Source organism: Solanum pennellii, chromosome 11 (assembly GCF_001406875.1).
Source record: "Solanum pennellii chromosome 11, SPENNV200".
Lineage (NCBI taxonomy): Eukaryota > Viridiplantae > Streptophyta > Magnoliopsida > Solanales > Solanaceae > Solanum > Solanum pennellii.
Genome location: NC_028647.1, coordinates 64,987,418 through 65,008,515, shown reverse-complemented (window position 1 = coordinate 65,008,515; position 21,098 = coordinate 64,987,418). Strand labels below are relative to the sequence as shown.

At 32.9% G+C, this 21,098-nt stretch overlaps 4 protein-coding genes across 4 annotated transcripts; all 4 read left to right on the top strand.

Annotated features, from left to right (window-relative positions):
* The first annotated feature begins 2,095 nt into the window (after window positions 1–2,095).
* On the top strand, window positions 2,096–7,302 carry LOC107002851 (protein STRICTOSIDINE SYNTHASE-LIKE 3-like). The gene is made up of 4 exons (XM_015201041.2): window positions 2,096–2,652; window positions 3,773–4,048; window positions 5,890–6,057; window positions 6,694–7,302. Exons 1-4 carry the CDS (start codon window positions 2,324–2,326, stop codon window positions 7,094–7,096), a joined length of 1,176 nt encoding a protein of 391 aa, XP_015056527.1. The 5' UTR covers window positions 2,096–2,323; the 3' UTR covers window positions 7,097–7,302.
* A 336-nt stretch (window positions 7,303–7,638) lies between these two features.
* Window positions 7,639–11,227, top strand: LOC107003091 (succinate dehydrogenase subunit 6, mitochondrial-like). The gene is made up of 3 exons (XM_015201345.2): window positions 7,639–7,968; window positions 10,126–10,228; window positions 10,841–11,227. The coding sequence occupies exons 1-3, from the start codon at window positions 7,777–7,779 to the stop codon at window positions 10,993–10,995; spliced, it is 450 nt and encodes a 149-aa protein (XP_015056831.1). The 5' UTR covers window positions 7,639–7,776; the 3' UTR covers window positions 10,996–11,227.
* A 1,013-nt stretch (window positions 11,228–12,240) lies between these two features.
* On the top strand, window positions 12,241–13,113 carry LOC107004096. The gene has a single exon (XM_015202326.2). It carries the CDS (start codon window positions 12,382–12,384, stop codon window positions 12,886–12,888), a length of 507 nt encoding a protein of 168 aa, XP_015057812.1. The 5' UTR covers window positions 12,241–12,381; the 3' UTR covers window positions 12,889–13,113.
* A 2,264-nt stretch (window positions 13,114–15,377) lies between these two features.
* On the top strand, window positions 15,378–18,824 carry LOC107005113 (elongation factor-like GTPase 1). Its single transcript, XM_015203613.2, has one exon. The coding sequence runs from the start codon at window positions 15,577–15,579 to the stop codon at window positions 18,649–18,651; it is 3,075 nt and encodes a 1,024-aa protein (XP_015059099.1). The 5' UTR covers window positions 15,378–15,576; the 3' UTR covers window positions 18,652–18,824.
* The last annotated feature ends 2,274 nt before the right edge of the window (window positions 18,825–21,098 follow it).

Below are 21,098 nucleotides of genomic sequence, written 5' to 3'. Positions count from 1 at the left end.
TTGTTTTCTAATTTTGAGTATATACAACTAAAAATGTAAATTTATATAAAATTAAAAAAATAAACACACTTATCTTTATAACTAATTTGCATTGTACCATGAAAAATACATATTTTGCCTTTATATTTATTTTACAAATATATCATTTCCTTATATTATTTATGTATGAATATATTTTTTAAAAATCTAGAAAAGTCATTGTCGAGATGATATCACTTCACATAATGTGTCATGTGTTTCCGATCTTCTAGCTGACAAAATGTTCTTTAATTTATAGTAAGTTTAAACATAAAATTTCTGATTAAGAAGAAAAGAAAGTGTCGAGATGACACCGCTTCACGTAATGTATCATGTGTTTTTGATCTTCTAGCTAATAAAATGTTCTTTATAGCAAGTTTTAACATAAAATCTCCGATTAAGAAGGAAAGAAAGCGTCGACATAACATTATTTCACATAATGTATCATGTGTATCTAATCTTCTAACTGATAAAATATTCTTTTTGAAGATGAAATCTCTGCTTAAGAAGGAAAGAATATTAATCATTATTTTCATAAGTTCCATGATAACAAGTTTTTTTTTGAAAACTTAGGATAACCTGCAATTGCTACAACCTTTGCCACAATCTTCCCTTTTGGTGAGAACTCTGTGCGCAATGGGTGAACTTCCCACTGTGTAATAGCCTGCAAATCACACAAGAAATGTAAACCGCACTAGACAAGTCTTATGCGACAGATTCGACTCAAAAGACATTGAAGGAAAGTCGATATTGGATTATCTGTGTGGATAACCACCCTCCGAACCATTATAACAATTTGATGTTTATTTATGACTAGTAGACTAGAATAGGTGAGTAGGTGACTAAAGGTTGCAGAATCTGATATGTCAAATCTTATAGTTGGTATTAGTCTGTCATGTCAAAAATTAAGTTGCAAAGACAAAGAGCCCAAAGTTGTAGCTCACTTTTTCTTTTTGATTTCATACTTTTGATGTTTGATATCAATTTATTCATTTGGTGCATAAAATAATGCTCAATAAAGGAAAAACACTTTATACTATAGTTATTATTATTATTATTATGTATAATTTATATAAAAGTGTTTGACTGATAAAGTTGTAAAATGAAAAAAGGAAATGTATATTTCAATGGTATCAAATATTAAACGTGAATTAGTAATAAAAGACGGGGGGAATGAAATAAGGAATAGCCGCCTGTAAATAGTTTCTCTTTGGGTACGAGTGTTCTTTTTCAAAATCTTTTATCAAATGATCGTTAAAGACTATTTTTTTATCATTTTAAACGAGATACATTTCATCAACCCGAATTCAACAGTCCGGCCCAAATCAAGCCACAATCTGATGGGCCTAATAATCCATCCTATAGCCTCATATGGGCCAAACCATTCATTACCCTCTGTGCATTCTCTTTATTTGTATGTCATCATTTTAAATTTCATATTCCTTACGAAAATAGATAATTTTATCATTATATTCTTATTTAGAGCCTGTTTGACCATGCAATGTGAGATCATGATATGATATCATAATATGAAATCATGATTTCATATTATGACTCATATTATTATTTTATATTATGAATCAACATGAAATCACATGTTCAAATGTCGATTTCATCTCACGATATAGTATTGCATGCAGGGGCCGACCTACAACGGTTTAACTGGGTTCATATGAATCCACTTCGTTGAAAAATAATGCTATATATATATGTATATTTTAATTAGTTTTTAAAATTTTGTACATATATATTAACTTTTGATCCTGATAACACAAGTGTGACCCTTGACCGAGTGGTGAAGATGTTTCAAATTTTCCAACCAACCCTTGTTCTGATCCGTAATGCTACTTGACGTCAAATTTTCAATAAATAAACATAAATTTATTTTTTTATATCTTGAACTCAATTCGTGAAAATAAATTTTAACTTTGTAAGTGTATAAGGAAATCCACCATTCCAATGGAGTACTCATTGGACATCAAAATTCATAGTCAATGTGGTTATGGGTCCCACTACCCCCTACCCTATACCCCACACTATCATCCAAGGTGTCTGTCTCTCTTTAACTCCACATTTCAATTTTAGGAGAGTGGCAGCTGAGGAGTGGGTAGTTAGCTCAGCTAATAGTACACCACTCTATTATTTTTTTCAAGAAAATTTTTCATTGTACCTTGTTAGATAGCCAACATTCTTTCACAATTCTTCTATTTGGGGTATACTATAATTCCAAAATTTTCAACCCCATTTCAAGATTTTCCCTTTACTCAAACCCCATTATCATAAAGTTTCAATTTTTATCAAGAAAATGAGAGCAGTTTCAGTATTTGGTGGTGTGTTCCTTGTGTTGGCAGTGTATTGTGGGTTGGACCCTTTTAAGCATAGTGCAATTTCTGAGTTCCCAAATTTTGAGTCTTTTAAGGTTGAGATGCCAGCTTGGTCTGAAATCCCAGTTGAAAAAGATTCACAAAATTTGCTTCAGAAATCTGAAGTTAAGTTCTTGGATCAAATTCAGGGGCCAGAAAGTATTGTTTTTGATCCTCAGGGTAGAGGACCTTATACAGGGATAGCTGATGGAAGAGTTGTGTTTTGGGATGGTGAAAAATGGAATGATTTTGCTTATACTTCAGCTAATAGGTGAGTTTTTTTTTTCCCCTTTTCCTCTTTTGGTTATGGTTCTTGGTTCAAATTTCTTGTTTGTTGTGATTATGCCTATTTATTATGTTTTCGAGCAGTAGAAATAGTCTCTTGCAGAAATGTAGTGTAAGGGTGCGTTGACCCTTGTGGTTTAGTGGGAGCTTTAGTGCACTGGACTTTCCTATTTGCTTGTGTTGTGTTCTCATTATAATGATCTTGTGAAAGAAAAAAAAGAGGTGTAGTCAAAGGTGGTTTAAGCCCTGAAGCGAGGCGCAAAACATGTTGAGCTCTTCACCTCACTTAGCGCGCGATGAAATGTTGTTATAATGCTACATGTTATTAAGGCATCTCTAATGTTTAAAATGTTATTATTCAAGATTGATGGGCTACTAGAACAGTTGGTAACACGTGCTAACCGTGGCAGCAATACTATGTTAGCTCTGTGGCTCAATTGCTTAAACCTGTCTGACCAGTGTAGAATTCAATCATCACCTCCGATAAGTTGCATTATTGGTTAATGTTCATACCTATTCCTACCTGATTAATTGACTTAAACAGTTCAATATGGACCACAATGTCGGTTCTTATGGTTTGTTGAGCACGGGGTTAAAGAAGGTACAAGATTGAATCACATTTCAACCATTGTCTTCACTCTACTAAAATTCAGTGTTCTGCTTTAGGAAGAAAAGTGACACCATCATGTAAACATGTTTCCTTCTTTATTCTTAAGTCCTTTAGGACAGTTGTGGTCTTGTGGAGTATCATTATCAATAAGAATGCTAAAAGGTTGAAGATGATAACGTCCTGCTTGCAGCACTTATTTTGTTTTTCATTACTTTACTTGTGAACTTTGTTTCGTTATTACTTATAATTGGACAATATATTTCCATAACCTGAAATGTTTGCTATCATTTTTTATTAAATACTATTATTCATGTTGAAGTATAACGTTTCTGCTCCACGATCGAATCCTTTATGGCCCAAATTTCAACTTGCTTTGCATATTGTCAGAAATTTTCTTTAATTGTGATGTATAAACTAGATTACATGTTTTTCAGACTGCTTTCCCCCTAGTTATGATTTAGATTTCAAGTCTATTTTCTGTTTTCTGAATTTTTAGGTCAGGCTTGTGTGATCCAAAACCGTCAGCGTTGAGCTATAGGAAGTACGAGCACATCTGTGGTAGGCCTTTGGGGTTACGATTTGACAAAAGAACAGGTGACTTATATATTGCCGATGCATATTTGGGGTTAATGAAGGTAGGCCCTGAAGGTGGATTAGCAGAATCTTTGACAACTGAGGCTGAGGGGGTACCTATAGGATTTGCAAATGACTTGGATGTTGATGATGAAGGGAATGTTTATTTTACGGATAGCAGCACAAAGTACCAACGCAGGTAGATTATGAATGTGCCATTTCTTTTAGTGCTCCAGATTTCTTAATACGTTGATTGGTATAAATTAAAGATTGCGATTTGATCATGATGTGATCTGGAAAATGAGTTTTGTTAAACTGGTGTACTTGTAGGTTATAGTTACATATCATAACTGGACCCTGAACAATTGCTTTCTATTAGCATAGTGATTCGACTGCTCTCCTGTCTAGTTCATGTCCTCGGTAAATTAAAGGTGCGTTGTCTTTTCTAACCACCTCTCCCAATTCTTCCTCTGTCTACGTCTACTTCTCCTTAGGCCTATCATCACCATCCTTTCACACCTCCTCACCGGGGTGCCTGTGCTCCTCTTATTACTTGCTCGAAACCATCTAGCCTTGCTTCCCACATCTTCACCCCTAAGGCCATACCCACCTTGCCCATATATCCTCCTTCCTAATTTTGTCTCTCCTAGTATGCACACAGATCCATGTAAGCATCCTCATTTCCGCTACTTTCATTTGCTAGACGTGAGAGTTCTTGAATGGCGACACTCAACCCCGTACAACATAGTTGGTCTAACAACCACTTCATAAAACTTACCTTTAAGTCTTGGTATTATGTTCTTCGTAGTGCCAAAAAGTGGACGACAAAAGAAATACTTATCAAAATCAACAAAACCTTAATCCTAAACTATTTAGGTTGAGTATATGGATTTTCTACAAAGACAGATGTATATATTCTGCTTTATTCGAGGTCATTTCATTCCAATACTAGTAATCTTGTTTTTAAAGGGAAATTAGCAGTTTTATAAAGTTAAAGAGACTTAAAAAAACAATTCTAATGTAAGCCTAACAATGACTAAGCCTTGATCTCCATTAGTTGTAACATCTTTATGGATTCTTTGTTTATCATTATAGGGAAAAGGGTCTGATATGCCCTTCAACTTTGTTATTTGGAGCTGATATACCCCTCGTTATAAAAGTGACTCATATATGCCCTTACCGTTATACAAACGGCTCACATATACCCCTGCCGTTACAAAATGGCTCACATATACCCTTCATTTAATGGAAGTTAAAAAATTAGTTTTAAATTTATATTTATTACTTCTAATTTTTTTTAAAAAATTATTTAGGGGTATATATAATTCTTCTATCAAAGTTCAAGGTATATTTTAATTTTTTTCATACATAAATTATTTTTTGACTTCTTTTATTATAATTATTTGAGTTTCTTATTCTTATTTTATTTTTTTCTTTCATTCCTTAGTTTAAAGAAAAAAAATTAAACTATTTTTTTGTGTATTGTAATTTAATTTCGTATTCGAAGATTTGGTCATCTACAATAAGTTTTACAAGAATATTAGTGAAACATAAATCAATTTGATTATCAAAATAATAATTTTAAATTAGTCATTGAAACAAAAAAAAGTCAAAAATAATATGTTTGACGAGTATTAAATTTACTCTTGTGGGATTATATTTTTTAGAAAAAAATAATAAAAATTTAGATTAAAATAATTATTTTTTCATTTCCGTTAGAGGAAAAGGGTATATGTGAGCCATTTGTTTACAAGTAGGGGTATATATGAGCCACTTTCATAACAAGGGGTATATCAGCTCTAAATGACAAAGTTGAGGGTATATCAGACCCTTTTCCCATCATTATATATTGTTCTTAGCTAAGTTTGCGTCAACACTTGGGGTTCATTTGGTATGATATCTGAATCGTCTTCATTTAGGCTCCAAAATTCTGTGTAAACTTAAAAGTTTATTGCAATTTTTACTAGATCATCTTCAATAGAAAATTTGTTGTGCTTTCATTCGGTTAAAATTGTGCAACTCACACTGCTTCCTTTTCAGGAATTTTATACAGCTGGTCTTCTCAGCAGAAGATAGTGGGAAGGTTCTCAAATACAATCCTAGGACGAAAGAAACCACTATTCTTATTCGCAACCTTCAATTTCCAAATGGTCTGTCACTAAGCAAGGATGGTTCCTTCTTTATATTTTGCGAAGGTTCCAAGGGCAGGTACCGTACTTGCCTTTTGCAATCAGGTTGTTTATAGTATTATGATCCAGTTATATATCACTCTGCTTTGATATACTTTTCCTTGAGTCTAGTGTCTATCAGAAACAACCTCTCTACCTCTCAACGTAGGGGTAAGGTTTGTGGTACAAAATTGTATTGATAATGCAAAAAGTGCCTACAATAACTTGAAATTCAACCCTGGTTTTATGCACTATTACTATTGTCTATATATGTCCATGTGCATTACAATCTACACCAAAGATACAGACACAAATCCTATGCACAGTATGGAACAATGATAGACGTAGAATCATTACGGAGTTTCAGCTTTTGTAATACATGTTATGCGATATCTGTATTCATTTCTCCATCTTTTTTTCTTAAAACATCTCCTTTATTCCTCACTGCTTTGAAATGCCTTCCCTTGAGCCCTGAGGGTCTATCGGAAACTACCTCTCTACCTGCCAAGATAGGGGTAGGGTGTGCGTATACTTTACACTGGTTATGTTGTTGTTGTAAAGCATCTCCTTTTTGTCGAATTGCCTTAAAACCGTTAAAGTGCACATTCAGTTGGATAGTTCCTGTGATGTTATTGCTTACTAGTATTGATAAATGAAACATTTTACTTTGTTATAGGTTACGAAAGTACTGGCTGAAAGGTGAGAAAGCCGGTACATCAGAGGTAATAGCAATCCTTCCGGGATATCCAGACAACGTACGAGCAAACGAAAGAAATGAGTTTTGGGTAGCAATCCACTGTCGTCGTACCATTTACAGTTACATAAATGGCATATACCCTCGACTCCGTCAATTCTTGCTGAAGCTTCCCATCTCTGCAAAGCTCCAATACCTCATTCACATTGGTGGCAGGTTCTCTGCAGTTGTCGTGAAGTACAGCCCCGAGGGCAAGCTGTTGCAGATATTGGAAGATCGACAAGGGAAAGTCGTTAGAGCTGTCAGCGAGGTAGAGGAGAGGGATGGGAAGCTTTGGATGGGAAGTGTTCTCATGTCTTTCATTTCAGTTTATCAGCTAGAATGAACTCTTGAGCTTTTGCTTTGGCTTTGGCTCTGGCTCATCATCATTTACTTCTCCATTGGAAAATAACTCATTTTACTTCAAAGAGTTGTTTGTAGTATTTATTTAAATAAAGGTTTGATAGTGGCGTACACAGAACTTGTTGTAAGCTAAGTCATCATTTAAAGAAGTGTTTGATAATTCAGAGATGAAAAATGAAACACAATATATATATCGCTATAACATCAATAGATTCATTTAATTCAGAGTTGTTTGAAAAAGACTCGTTTCAATAGAAGCGTACTCAAATTTTTATGTAAATCACTATTACACGACTTAAGTATATTGTTAAAACACTTTTTAACGAATTTTAATTCTTAAAAATATATACACAAACTCAAATATACAACTTACAAGTAGCTTAAACAAGTCACATGTAGGTCAAATAGAACAGCAACTTAATCAGCAAATCTCTTGGATGATAATTTGTTTTTCTTTTCTATAGATAAATCGAATTCGATTTAAAATTGAATAACATGCTTATCAATCTCGTTAGACTTGTTGATTGTGCATTTATGCTATAATTTTTATTTTTAAGATTTATTAACGTAAATTTAAATTTAATCGAACTCAAAAAAAAAAAAAACTTATGAGTTTTTATAAAGGAAGGATTTAACAATTAGGCCAAAAGAACAACTAAAGCCATGGCTGAAGAAGACTCTGTATCCAAGTCTTTCTTAAGGAGACACTGGGAAGGTTACAAGGAGTTTTGGGGTGAGAGATTCTCTTTCTTGGATAACTATTCAAGGTTCATCAAACGCGATAAGCCATTACCGTCGTGGTCTGAAGCTGATGTGGAGGAGTTCATTGCTTCTGAGCCAGTTCATGGACCAACAGTATGCATTCATATCCAATTTGGGATAAAGATATCTTTTTTTTTTAATTTTTATGTTATTTGGGTGTTTTCCCCTATTTGGGTTTTCATTGATTTGGCTATTGGTTTGATCTGTGTGGTTTTTATGTGCATTTACAGTTATTTGGGTGTTCTTCTATCCGAGTTTTCATTGAATTAGCTGTTGTTTTGATCTATACGTTTATATCTTTATGCCCTGTTAGCTGTGTGTGTGGTGATTCTGATTTGATGTTGAGGAGTTCATTGCTTTCTGACCCAGTTTATGGACCAATGTATGCTTTCATTTCTGTTTTATTCCATCTTTTTGCTAAATAGTTTAGGTGCATCTACAGTTATTTGGGTGTTTCCCCTATTTGGGATTTCATTGATTTAGCTGTTCTTTTCTGTCTGTATACATTTTTTGAGCTTTTCTCTGTATGTGTGTTGAAGCTGATGTTGAGGAGATCATTGCTTTTGTGTTTCCCCTATCTAGTGTTTTCATTGATTTAGCTATTTTTTCTGTCTGTATACCTTTTTTGAGTTTTTCTTTGTATGCGTGTTTGAAGCTGATGTTGAGGAGTTCATTTTGGTCCAGGAAGTTCTTTCATTTCTGATTATTCTGTGTCTTTTTATAAATTTTATGTGCATTTATAGTTAATTGGGGTTTTCCGTAACTGTGTTTTCATTGATTTAGCTATTAATTTATCCATTGGTTTCTGTTGTTATGCCCTTTTAGCTTTAGATTGGTAGATGATCTTTGATTTTGGATTGAGTTAATGCGTTGTGCTCGTTTCTTGGTATATGGCAGTATGATTCTCTGTCTATGTATGTTTGCTGATTGTTTTAACATCTTTTTCTTGGGGCGGGTAAGTTTTGGAGAAAATGGAGTTATGTAGTCATTGTCCCTTTGAGCTCTTCTGTTGCTTAGCAAAATATTAGGACAGGAACTTAGGTCTGTAATGTCGTTCGACGAGGAGAACTTGCTTTAGGATGTTGTTATGCATAGAGTGCCTCCATTACTATTGGCTGCTTGTTTGATTTTGGCAATGTTGGGGTCTTTGGTGTTTAATTGGACTTCCTTTAATTGCTTGAGTAACAAAATTATTTCTTTTTCATTCTCTAGAATTGCGACTTATACATTCTGTCCAAGTTTGAACTTAATACGTGTTTCTTAAATCTTTGAAATGCATTTTCCTATGATTAACTGTATCATGACTGTTCTTGAATCGATTAGTTACATGATGATTAACTTGGCTCTGTTGCTTCACAATTTCTGCCAAATTTACTGTGTGAACTTTGCTTTATTGTGTTCCGGTTACCTACTGGTTTAGGATATTGCCTCTACCGTGCCATGGTGGTCAATTATAATCCTTCATATTGCTTTGGGATCTAAGCTATCCGTATGTTTAGTCATTTGTTGCTTTGTATCTTTTGGCTCTTGATTTCTGTTTTTTGTGCTCTTTAAAGCTGATTCCAATAGCCTGAAGTTTTATTGAATTCTTTTTAATCAAGGAGAAGGAGTTTGTTGGGAATGAATTGTTGGAGGAACCTTGTAATACATGAAGGCACTGTATAAAATATTAGTACATTCTGCGATTGTGCTTCACATATCGATCCCGAGTGTTATATATAAAATGGTTGCAGTGGGAAGGCTACATGTTTTATTCACTTTATTAAAAAATGGCTTTATGCTTTATCCAAACCTTATCTTTCTTAATTGGAGAAGGCTCTCCCTTGCAAGGGGCAAAAAGAAATGTGGAAGGCAACATGGAAGAGAGATTATCTTTCCAAAATCTATGTTTGGAGTTAACGGTGCAATGTCTTCACTTTTACCATCTATATGGTTTGCTAAATTCTAGAAAAATTATTTAACTAGTCTGATCTCTATCACTTATTTGGGCATAATGAGAACATCTACTTGTTTTTCTCTCGGATTGTCTATTTGCCTGAGTGCACACAAGGACATGCCTAATTTTACTCGTGATATTGCTTTCTTAATGCTAAGAAGTTGCACATGTGCTCTATTTTCCTTCTATTATAATCTGTCCCTAGAGCCCTGCTGATGCTGTTTCCTTTCAGTATCCCGTGTAACCATTATGTTCCTCTATTTTTTCCTTTTCGTAAGTGGAGCTCATGAGCTTTTTGATACTATTCTTTCCAGCTGAAGACTGCTAGGGAAGCAGCAAAGTTTGGTGCTGTAGGAGGCCTACTCGGAGCTGTTTCAACTGCAGGAGTTACATGGAAGTACTCAAGGAGTCTGCATGGTATGTTAGGTTTTTGACAACGACTCCCCTCCCTCCATCCTCCCCTCCCCATGAAAAAAGACACTCATGTGTTTTTCCAATTTAAACCACGAGAATGCTACTACAACTGAGAGCCCAAAGCTCTAGGCATAGGTTCTTATAATGTTGCAATGTCCACTCTTGCTTTTATTAATTGGTTTCCTCTCATCTATGTCCATGATCGGATGATTCAGACTCGTGAAGATTTGACATCCCTTATTGTTTTATGTATATACATCTATACCTCATGATCAGATTCGACTGTCTACTAGTTCATTCATTAGGATTTTAAAATGTTGTATTTTGATCAATTTCACCGAGTGTCATCTTTGCTTGATTCAATTAACCAACAACATACATAGTGTAGTCACAAAGTGGGGTATGGGGAGGGTAGAGTATTCGCAGTCCTTACCCTTACTTTGGAGGTAGAGCGGCTTCCCAATTAACCATGCATGAAAATGTCTGTTGAGTTATTTTCCTGAATATAGTTTTGGAATGGCAACGAGAGAAAGGGGTACAACAAGTTAATCTTTTCCTAAGAATCAAGAATTTGGCTGTTAACATTTAGTTGCATAATGTCATTGCATTTCATAGGTACTGCATTGTCCCTTGGAGCTGGAGCCGTCTTTGGCTGGACATTCGGACAGGAAGTCGCCAACCACTGGCTGCAGCTATACAGGATGGATACAATGGCTTCACAGGTGAAGTTCATGGAATGGTGGCAGAACAAAGTCGAACGACAGTGTTAATTTTCTCTCTTCCTGTACGAGATTTGAAGAAACAAAACTCTGGATTTGCTCGTTAGCGCGATAACACAAACATTTTGTTATTGGCAATAAAAATTTGTGGACACTGTTCAAGTTGTATCTGGTGACTTGAAATTTTTGTGCTCTAGGTAGTGCTTTTGACTATGAGATTTTGATGTTTGTTTGCCTACAAAATGGCTATAATGAAATGCAATTTATGGCTTTGAAGTTTAAAGGTGCAAGTCATTGGTCCTTCGGAAAAAACTTATCCGCACCGAGTATTTACACTAAGCCAATACAATTTTCATTATTATGTGATTTAATGAAGTAACAGGAACAAAAAACTTAAACACGTGGTATGCATGTAGCGGCTTGGTATGATAATAAGAAGAATGTCTTTAATTTATAGTTACAAAGACTTAAGTATAGGGTACATATGATCGGGTTGGTTCAGATTTTTTAAATATCAAATTAAATTATTTGTGTCGATTTTTTAAATTTATAAATCAAACCAACTACGAATAAATATACTATTAAGACTCTATTTGGACTGCAAAAAGATAATGAAGGATATTATATTAGAGGTTCCAAAGGAAGCATCAATTACACAATATTTAATAATAAAAAAACATATCTAGTCTACTTGCTTTTTCGAGTTTTATATTTTTAATTATCATTTATTTTCTTTATCTATTTCAAATATTATTTCGTTTTATCAAATACACATTGATGTCTCGATTTGAGTTGGTCAAATATTTATTTACAATCGACACCATAGGCATGCATGCATCACGCCTATTCAGTTTTGAGGTGTGTTTTAGTTTAGAGAGAGTGATAGTTGATATACGAAACTCGTAAAAAAAAATATATTTAATAAATTAACAAAAAATAAGTAGGTAAAGATAATAATGACCAATTAAATTTTTTTTCTAATAATAATAATGATAAATAAATAATTACAATGCTTTTCTAAAAAATGTATTTATTCTTTTTTATTAACAATATTACAATTCACTCATCATTTCTTTGTTTTTTTTTCTCTGCTCTCCTATTTATAGTCAATTTTTAAAAAAATATATTCTAATTAGTAATAATTACAATAATCCAATTTCAAAATTAAGAAATATCCAATTTCAAAAAATATCAGCCAATAAAATAAACAAATAAATACAGTAAGCAATTATTATATTTTATATTAACCATAAAAATTAGTAGTAGTATTTAAAATTCATATAATCTCAAAAAAATAAAAAATATAAAAAAAAAAAAAATCCATTTGTAAGTATACCAATTTCTCTCCCACTTGTTTACGAAGAGCATTTTTAGTGTGAATTTGGTAATGATCGGCCGGCGATTTTTTTGTGAGTGATTCGTCGGAGTTTAACGGCGATGACTGGGAAGAATATCGTGGTGGAGTCATCGGCGGTAAATGAGAGAAAAGAACTATCGAGAACGACGACGGCGATAACGACGATTACGACGAAGGAGGATGAGAAACGGGGCGGAGGCGGAAATCAGCATAAAAGGATAGGAGAAGTGGCGGGAGGGACGGCGGCGGAGTGTGCGATGGTATGTTGTTGTTGTCCGTGCACGGTGCTGCACTTTCTCCTACTTGCTCTGTATAAAGTTCCGACGGGACTTTGCCGGAAAGCATGGAGGAGTAAGAAGCAGAAGAAGGTTTTGAAGAAGAAAAACAGCATTAACAATTCTCCTGGTGTTTACTACACGGACGATGATAAGGATTATTTCGATGGCGGCGGTAACGTAAACGGAGGATCATCGGAAACAGCCGAATTTGAAACGGAGATGTGGCACCGATTTTACGATGGCGCTGGATTTGGAAGGAGCTCATCTCAAAAGGAATTAGAAGAAGAACAACAACAGCAACATCAATGATTCTCCCGGTGATTACTATATCTACATCGATAAGGATTGTTCCGATGTAACCGGCGACGGCGAGGATCATCGGAAATGGAGATCTGGATGGCAGTAGCTCATCTCAAACGAAACAACAACAACAACAAGAATTTCCCGACGACGGCGATGATCATGACGGAGGTTCACCGGAAACGGCCTGAAATGGAAATATCAACTAATTCAAGGACTGATGAGAAAAAAAAAGTCAGTATCATCAACTGAAAATCAAATAAAGGCATAATTCAACTGAATTACGCATATTAATTCCGCTACATGAATTTTATTTCTACCTTATAAAAAATTAAAAATTATTTTTGATAAATTATTAAACTCGATAGAAAGAAATTATTTTTTTGCTATTAAAGATTTATAATTATATAGTTTACATATATAATTTATACATTTATAGTATGAAATTGGGTGAGAGACTCAAAAAGTTTATATGTGATCTTTATTTTGTATAAATACAAGCTTTTCTCATTTGATTATTATTATTTTCCTCTTTTTAGTTATCATATTATTCTTTTTAAAAATTAATTTAATTAATTTTTATTTATTAATTTATATTAATTTAAATTTATATTGAAAAATTATAACAAACAATAGAAAGTACGATGAATTTGTTACAATATGTCAGATACCATTTTGTATCAGTAAAACTAAAGTTGTCTCTAAGTTATATTTATTTATTTTGAACAATAAGTGATGCTTTTTTAGGTATGATAAGATAAATAAGAAAATTTTATTAATGATTTTTTTAAACGTGATTATTGTATATGAAATAGTAACTCTATTTTATTTATAGGAAAGTAGTGGAATAAATATAAAATAAAGTTAATGTTAATTTTATTTCCAAAATTATTATTTTTATGTTTACTAAATACCATCAAAATTCCCACGTGTTTGAGAATATTTGATGAGACAAAACTTATCGGAATAAAAAAAAAAGTACAAAAGAAAAAGTGATTTTATAACTAAAAGAGTTACTTGAGAAAATGTAAAATTCAAAACTATATCGACCATATTTGGTATACTCATACTAGTCTAATATTTGTAAGGAATCTTTTTAGTTCGATTTTCAATTTTTATATCAATAGAATCGATAGAAAAATGTTAGAATTTTTAAATTTGATTATTAAATGTCGGGATTATAAATTTTCATGGTTCAATGTGAGTATAATTTTAATAACTTCAATTAATAAGGTATGGTTTGATAATAACTATGAAGAAAGAATTATGACTTCTATAATAGTAAAAACTCAAACGATTATGAAATTCTAAGCCAATGTCGAATACTTAAAATTTTAGAAATTGCATATTAAATATAGGAATATAATTTTTGTAGGATAACACATTTAATGCAAAGGGAGGACACACAAATCAATCGTGCTTGGCTAATTTTATTTTAAAAAATAAAATAATTATTTGAAAAAACGTTTAATATATCTTTAACTTTGATATTGAGAGTTGATATGTTTCTCGTTATGAAACCGATTCGTATATACTTTACTGTTATACAAACAGATCACATAAATCCCAATCGTTATAAAATGACCCCACACATACCCTTCATTTAACGAAAGTGAAAAAATTTGTTATGAATTTATAGTTTTGACTTTTAATTTTAAAGAAAATTCATGTAGTGTGTGTATATATGATCCTTCTAGCAAAGTTCAAAGTATACTTTAATTCTATTCATATATAAATTGGTTTTCATTATTCTTATTTTTTTCCTTTCATTCCTTAGTGTAAAGAAAAAAAAAATTAAAACTACTTTTCAATATTTTTTGTGGCTATATTATAATTTAAAACTATTTTTTTCGACTGCATTATTAGTTATGTCATCTATAATAAACTTTATAAGAAAATTAGTAAAACATAAATAAATTTGATCGTCAAAATAATATATTCAATTTAGTCACTTAAACCAAAAGAAAAAAGTCAAAAATATAAAAATGTATGAGATGGGATTATATTTTTTTTTTGAAAAAATAATTAAAAATATCTTTTTCACTTCGTTTAAAGAAAAAGTTAACAAAAAAGAACATATATAAGTCATTTGTATAGAGTTTCGAATATATATATGAACTACTTTCATAACATAATATATCAACTCTAAATAACAAATCGAGTTTGAATCTTTTTTTTTTCAATCAATCCAAATTAATATCGGTTTAGTAATGGTTTTGTTAGTTTTTTTTTTTCATTTAGTATTCGGAGTTCACATAATCTATTTTTGTTAAATTTAATTGTATATTCTTCTTCTTCTTCGATAAATATAAAAACTAAAAACCCTAATTTGTTTCCGTTATCATCCTAGCCGACACCAAAAACCCAGATTTTATTGATTTTTTTGCTTTTTCGATAGTATATAATAATCAATTCAATTTTCTCCAATCCGATAGAAAATCCGATCTTTTTTCTTCAGATTGTTGCTTTTTTCACCAATTGGGTTTGTCTCGGTGAGTTAATTCTTTGCTTAATTTGTTTAAATTTAAGCAAATTGCGTTTCTCGATCTAAAGTTTTGATTTTGTATATATTTTTTGGATTTCTTGGAAATTTTGTAATTAGGGTTGTTGAGAAGTTAGGGAAACAGTGTTGTGATTTGTAAAAGTGTTTTTTTATTAGTTAAAGTTGTAATTTTTAGACCTATTTAGGTGATAAAAATGGGGGATTTTGAGGGTGAAAAGATTAGGAATATATGTATACTTGCTCATGTTGATCATGGGAAGACGACATTGGCTGACCATTTGATTGCTTCATCTGGTGGTGGTGTACTCCATCCGAAGCAAGCGGGTAAGCTTAGGTTTATGGATTATTTAGATGAGGAACAGAGGAGGGCGATTACTATGAAGAGTTCTTCTATAGGTCTTAAATATAAGGAACATTCGATTAATCTTATAGATTCTCCTGGTCATATGGATTTCTGTAGTGAAGTTTCAACTGCAGCTCGTTTGAGTGATGGCGCGTTGGTATTAGTGGATGCTGTAGAAGGTGTTCACATTCAGACTCATGCAGTTCTGCGTCAGGCGTGGATTGAGAAACTTACCCCGTGTTTGGTTTTGAATAAGATTGATAGGTTGATTGTTGAATTGAGATTGACTCCCCTTGAGGCGTATACTAGGTTGCAGAGGATTGTTCATGAGGTTAATAGTATAGTGAGTGCTTACAAGTCTGAAAAGTATTTGTCGGATGTTGATTCTCTGCTCTCTGCTCCGGCTGGACTAGTGGAGGATGAAAATCCAGATCTTGAGTTGTTAGAGGAGGATGAAGAGGATACTTTCCAACCCCAGAAGGGGAATGTCGCGTTTGTATGTGCACTAGATGGATGGGGCTTTAGTATTAGTGATTTTGCTGAGTTTTATGCTTCGAAACTGGGTGCAAGTTCGGCTGCCATGCAGAAGGCATTATGGGGACCTCGGTATTATAACGCCAAGACTAAGATGATTGTAGGTAAAAAGGGAATTAGTAGTGGAAGTAAAGCTAGGCCCATGTTTGTGCAATTTGTTCTTGAGCCACTTTGGCAGGTTTATCAAGCTGCTGTGGAAGAATATGGAGATAGGGGGATGCTTGAGAAAGTTATAAAGTCTTTTAATTTGTCTATACCTCCTCGTGAACTTCAAAATAAGGATCCTAAATTTGTGCTTCAATCTGTTATGAGTCGTTGGCTTCCATTGTCCGATACCATATTGTCTATGGCTGTCAAACACATGCCTGATCCTGTATCTGCTCAGTCTTTCCGTATATCTCGGCTGCTTCCAAAGAGAACACTCTTAGATATGGGCTCGAACCCTGATGTGCTTTCTGAAGCCGAACTTGTCAGGAAATCTGTGGAGTCCTGTGATTCCAGCCCTGATGCTCCTTGTGTTGTTTTTGTTTCTAAGATGTTTGCTATTCCATCAAAAATGCTTCCGCGTGGAGAGATTATGGATGACAGTGGAAATGGTGACTCTGATGAATGTTTTCTTGCATTTGCCAGGATCTTTAGTGGGGTTCTTCATGCAGGACAGAAAATTTTCGTACTTACAGCATTGTATGATCCACTGAAGGAAGAATCAATGCAGAAGCATGTGCAAGAAGCTGAGTTGCAGTCTTTGTATTTGATGATGGGTCAAGGGTTGAAACCAGTGGCATCAGCCAAGGCGGGTAATGTCATAGCTATCCGAGGGCTTGCCCAGCATATATTGAAGAGTGCGACTCTTTCATCTACGTTGAATTGTTGGCCTTTATCAAGTATGACTTTCCAAGTCTCACCCATGCTTAAAGTTGCAATTGAACCTTCTGATCCTGCTGACATGGGTGCACTTATTAAAGGTTTGAGGCTTCTAAACAGAGCGGATCCTTTTGTTGAGGTTTCTATTTCTGCTAGGGGCGAACATGTTCTTGCTGCAGCAGGTGAGGTGCACCTGGAGAGATGCATTAAAGATTTAAAGGAGAGATTTGCTAAGATAAACTTGGAAGTCTCTGCACCCCTTGTATCTTTCAAAGAGACCATCGAAGGAGATAGCGCTAATCCCTTAGAAAATTTGAAGCTATTGAGCCGCAGCTCTGATTATTTGGAGAAAGAAACTCCAAACGGAAGATGTGTTGTTCGTGTGCGTGTTATGAAGCTTCCAACTGCATTGACAAAGCTGCTTGATGAAAGTTCTGAGTTGCTTGAAGACATCATTGGAGGTAAATCTCTACAGGCTTGTAGAAGCTCGGAAACTCTCAGAGGTAACGTTGTAGAAGATGAGAATCCAATTGAAGCATTTAAGAAACGCCTAATAGATGCTGTGGAGAGCGACTTTTCTACTGGATTTGCTGATACAGAAAAGGATAGGATTGATAAATGTAAGAAAACATGGCAAAAACTCTTAAAAAGGATCTGGGCTTTAGGGCCTAGACAGGTCGGTCCCAACATTCTCCTCACTCCGGATGTGAAAGGAAAGAGCGCCGACGTTTCTATTCTTATAAAGGGTTCCCCTTATGTATCGAAAAAGTTGGGCTTTACGGATGACAATGATGATAGCAGCGCATCACCAGAATCATCAACCAGTTTGGATCCGACCCTTTTACGAGAAGCTGAGAATCTTGAAAGCAGTATATTATCTGGATTTCAGTTAGCTACAGCATCTGGCCCTTTATGTGATGAGCCAATGTGGGGTTTGGCATTTGTTATTGAAGCTTCCATATCTCCATTAGCTACGCAACCAAATGATAGTGAGACCGGCCCTATTCCACAGCCTGAACAATATGGGCTTTTACCTGGACAGGTGATGACTGTTGTTAAGGATGCCTGCAGGGCTGCTGTTCTCCAGAGTAAACCTCGACTTGTTGAAGCCATGTACTTCTGTGAACTGAACACCCCACACGACCAGTTGGGCAACACTTACACAGTTCTTAATCGTAGGCGTGCTCATGTGGTAAACGAAGAAATGCAGGAAGGTTCTTCCTTGTTCACTGTACACGCTTATGTACCAGTTGCAGAAAGCTTTGGATTCTCCGATGAGTTGAGGAGAAAGACTTCTGGAGCTGCAAGTGCACTACTCGTCCTCAGCCATTGGGAAGCCCTTCCAGAGGATCCTTTCTTTGTACCTAGAACCGAGGAGGAGAAAGAAGAATTCGGAGATGGTGCTAGTGTGCCACAGAGTATAGCAAGAAAACTCATGGATTCTGTAAGACGAAAGAAAGGTCTTCCAGTAGAGGAAAAAGTGGTACAATTCGCGACTAAGCAGAGGACGTTGGCTCGCAAGGTGTAGAAGTTCAATGCATGTTTGGTTTGTGTAAACAGTTTATCTCAGTATACATTATTAGCTTTATACTGTTATTCATTAGAAGCAAAGTTTTGTTAGCATATAATACTGTAATGACACTGGAGTTCTTTGCAAAGCAGTTGTTTTTCTGGATGCAATATATCATAGTTTTTATCTAATGCTTTTGTGCCTTTGAAGTTTTTCGTAAGTACTCTTTTATTTTTAACCAGAAGTTTCGGACTGTGTTCCAGTCTTGGAAATTGAGGACCTTAGCTTTTGAATAACGTGAATCTGAATTAATCGATTTTTTTGAATGTTGAAAATATTGAGTGGTTTTAGATAAGCTTGATATATGATTTCAAACATTATCATAATTCCACTTGCCCACTGAAATTAAAGGGGGAAATTATTTCTGATTTTTGGACTTTATGTCAATTTTTTCATAATAAAAGAGAAAAATAAGTATTCACTTAATTAATTCCATTTGCCCACTGGAATTTATTGGTTAGAACATTGTATTATTGTCAATTATTATCAAAAGGGAAATTTAGAGGGGGTATGGTTGTTCACTCGAATTTATCCGGTAAAAAAATTATATTGTATATAAAATAAATTTTAATGAATATATATGTATAGATTTTGAATTTTTCTAAATAAAATATTGGAGATTGACTCAGTGATTCAGAAATTTAAAATTTTCCTTAAGAATATGCACTCGTTAGTAAAAATTTTAAATTCTATGACTAATTTTTCATCAGATATTTCGATTTTGAATTCCGTCACACCTTAATTAATTCGATGACATCAGATCATACTGTCCATGAACCTTACATATTTAATTACCTATTTAAAAAATATATCATCTATGATTAACTAATTAAATTAGAGTATAATAAGTTAGGTAATTACTTAGAAAAGACAATTTCCAGAAGGGAAAATATTAATTATTAAGTAAATCGTTTAATCCAAGTTGGAGAAATATTAATGGAATTAAGCGCCGGTAGATTAATATATTGAAATTATATATTATAGGTGCATATTCTTTGACCAAATAATTAATTGTTGAGTGATTTTGTTGTTATTATTTAATATTTACTATAACATTGGAGCTTAATTATTATATTTGTTATATAAAAAAAAATTAAAAAAATTATTTAATATAAAATAAAAAAATTACATGAATTAATACATTTTTTTAAAAAATTACTGATTTTAGCGATACTTTTTATTTATTACCATTTATAGTAATACTGTGATAAATCATAAATCTGTAATATGTATTAAAAGTGAATTATGTATGCAATATATTTGAATTATAATTGTTTTTGAAATTTCTTATGTTTGTTTGGTAAAAAATTGTCACATTGTATTATAAGTGTATTAAAATATGCGATAAATGCATTATCCATCATTAAAACTTGTATTATATATGAATAATAAATTGTTCTTTGTAATATGTATTAAACTTGTATTATAAATGAATTAAAAGTGATCAAGTAAAAAAAAATATTGTTACTATAAATGATAAATATTTTTTATCATAGTATATTTATGTAAATTTCCCTAGAAAATATGTTATAGGTCAAAATTCTCAAATTTCACTTAACCCCTAAATTAAACCAAAAAAAAATAAAATATGCAATAAAACAATTTAAGTTTTTTTTAGAAAAAGAAGAAAAAACACCTATGTTCAAATCATGCCTACTTTAATTTTCTTATTATTTAAAAAGTATCGAGAAATACCATAAATAAATTTATAAATGTCATTTCACGTTAATTATATTATTCCTACCCTCCAATACTATTACCTTCGCTTAGAAACAAATTCAAACTTAAAGTTTATGAATATAATAAAAATTAAGTATACAATTAAAAATTTATAACGAGTTAATCCGTAATTTATATATACAATATATGTTAAAATTTGTAAAAAATATGATTAAGATAATATTTCTACGATTGCCACACACACCAAACGCATCATATTTATTATTTAGTAATAGTAATAATTAACGTGTTGGCCGTTTACTTTTCAAACTTTTTATTTATTTTTTCTAGAAAAAAATATCGTATAACAAAATGTCTTTTTTTTTTAAGTTACTATTATTATTAGAGATTAACTTCTATTTATATTCGTACATAGTTCGTGGATAGAAGTTAATCTCTTATTAGCACAAAGTTTTCGATACATGGTATTTTCACGATATTAACAATCATTAATATAACTATATAATATTGCCTATATATATTTCATATAATTGATTTCATCGATCGTCATATATATCTACTCTTATTTTTAAAGAGCACACACAAAAAAAAATAATTAAAACTTTTGTTTTGTTTCGAATTTCATCCTTTTCCACACTTTATATATTTAAATTTCTAACTTATTAAGAGCTTAAAGAAAATGTTGAGTTCAAAATTACGATGACAAATTAAAAGTTTGGTTTATC

What these genes read in the sequence shown, in the direction of transcription:
- LOC107004096 (XM_015202326.2), top strand. Translation starts at nt 12,382, where the DNA reads ATGACTGGGAAGAATATCGTGGTGGAGTCATCGGCGGTAAATGAGAGA.
- LOC107005113 (XM_015203613.2), top strand. Translation starts at nt 15,577, where the DNA reads ATGGGGGATTTTGAGGGTGAAAAGATTAGGAATATATGTATACTTGCT.
- LOC107003091 (XM_015201345.2), top strand. Translation starts at nt 7,777, where the DNA reads ATGGCTGAAGAAGACTCTGTATCCAAGTCTTTCTTAAGGAGACACTGG. An exon ending in AGCCAGTTCATGGACCAACA is followed by an intron (nt 7,969 to 10,125) that starts GTATGCATTCAT and finishes TATTCTTTCCAG; the next exon opens with CTGAAGACTGCTAGGGAAGC. An exon ending in GTACTCAAGGAGTCTGCATG is followed by an intron (nt 10,229 to 10,840) that starts GTATGTTAGGTT and finishes TGCATTTCATAG; the next exon opens with GTACTGCATTGTCCCTTGGA.
- LOC107002851 (XM_015201041.2), top strand. Translation starts at nt 2,324, where the DNA reads ATGAGAGCAGTTTCAGTATTTGGTGGTGTGTTCCTTGTGTTGGCAGTG. An exon ending in AGCACAAAGTACCAACGCAG is followed by an intron (nt 4,049 to 5,889) that starts GTAGATTATGAA and finishes CTTCCTTTTCAG; the next exon opens with GAATTTTATACAGCTGGTCT. An exon ending in TGCGAAGGTTCCAAGGGCAG is followed by an intron (nt 6,058 to 6,693) that starts GTACCGTACTTG and finishes ACTTTGTTATAG; the next exon opens with GTTACGAAAGTACTGGCTGA.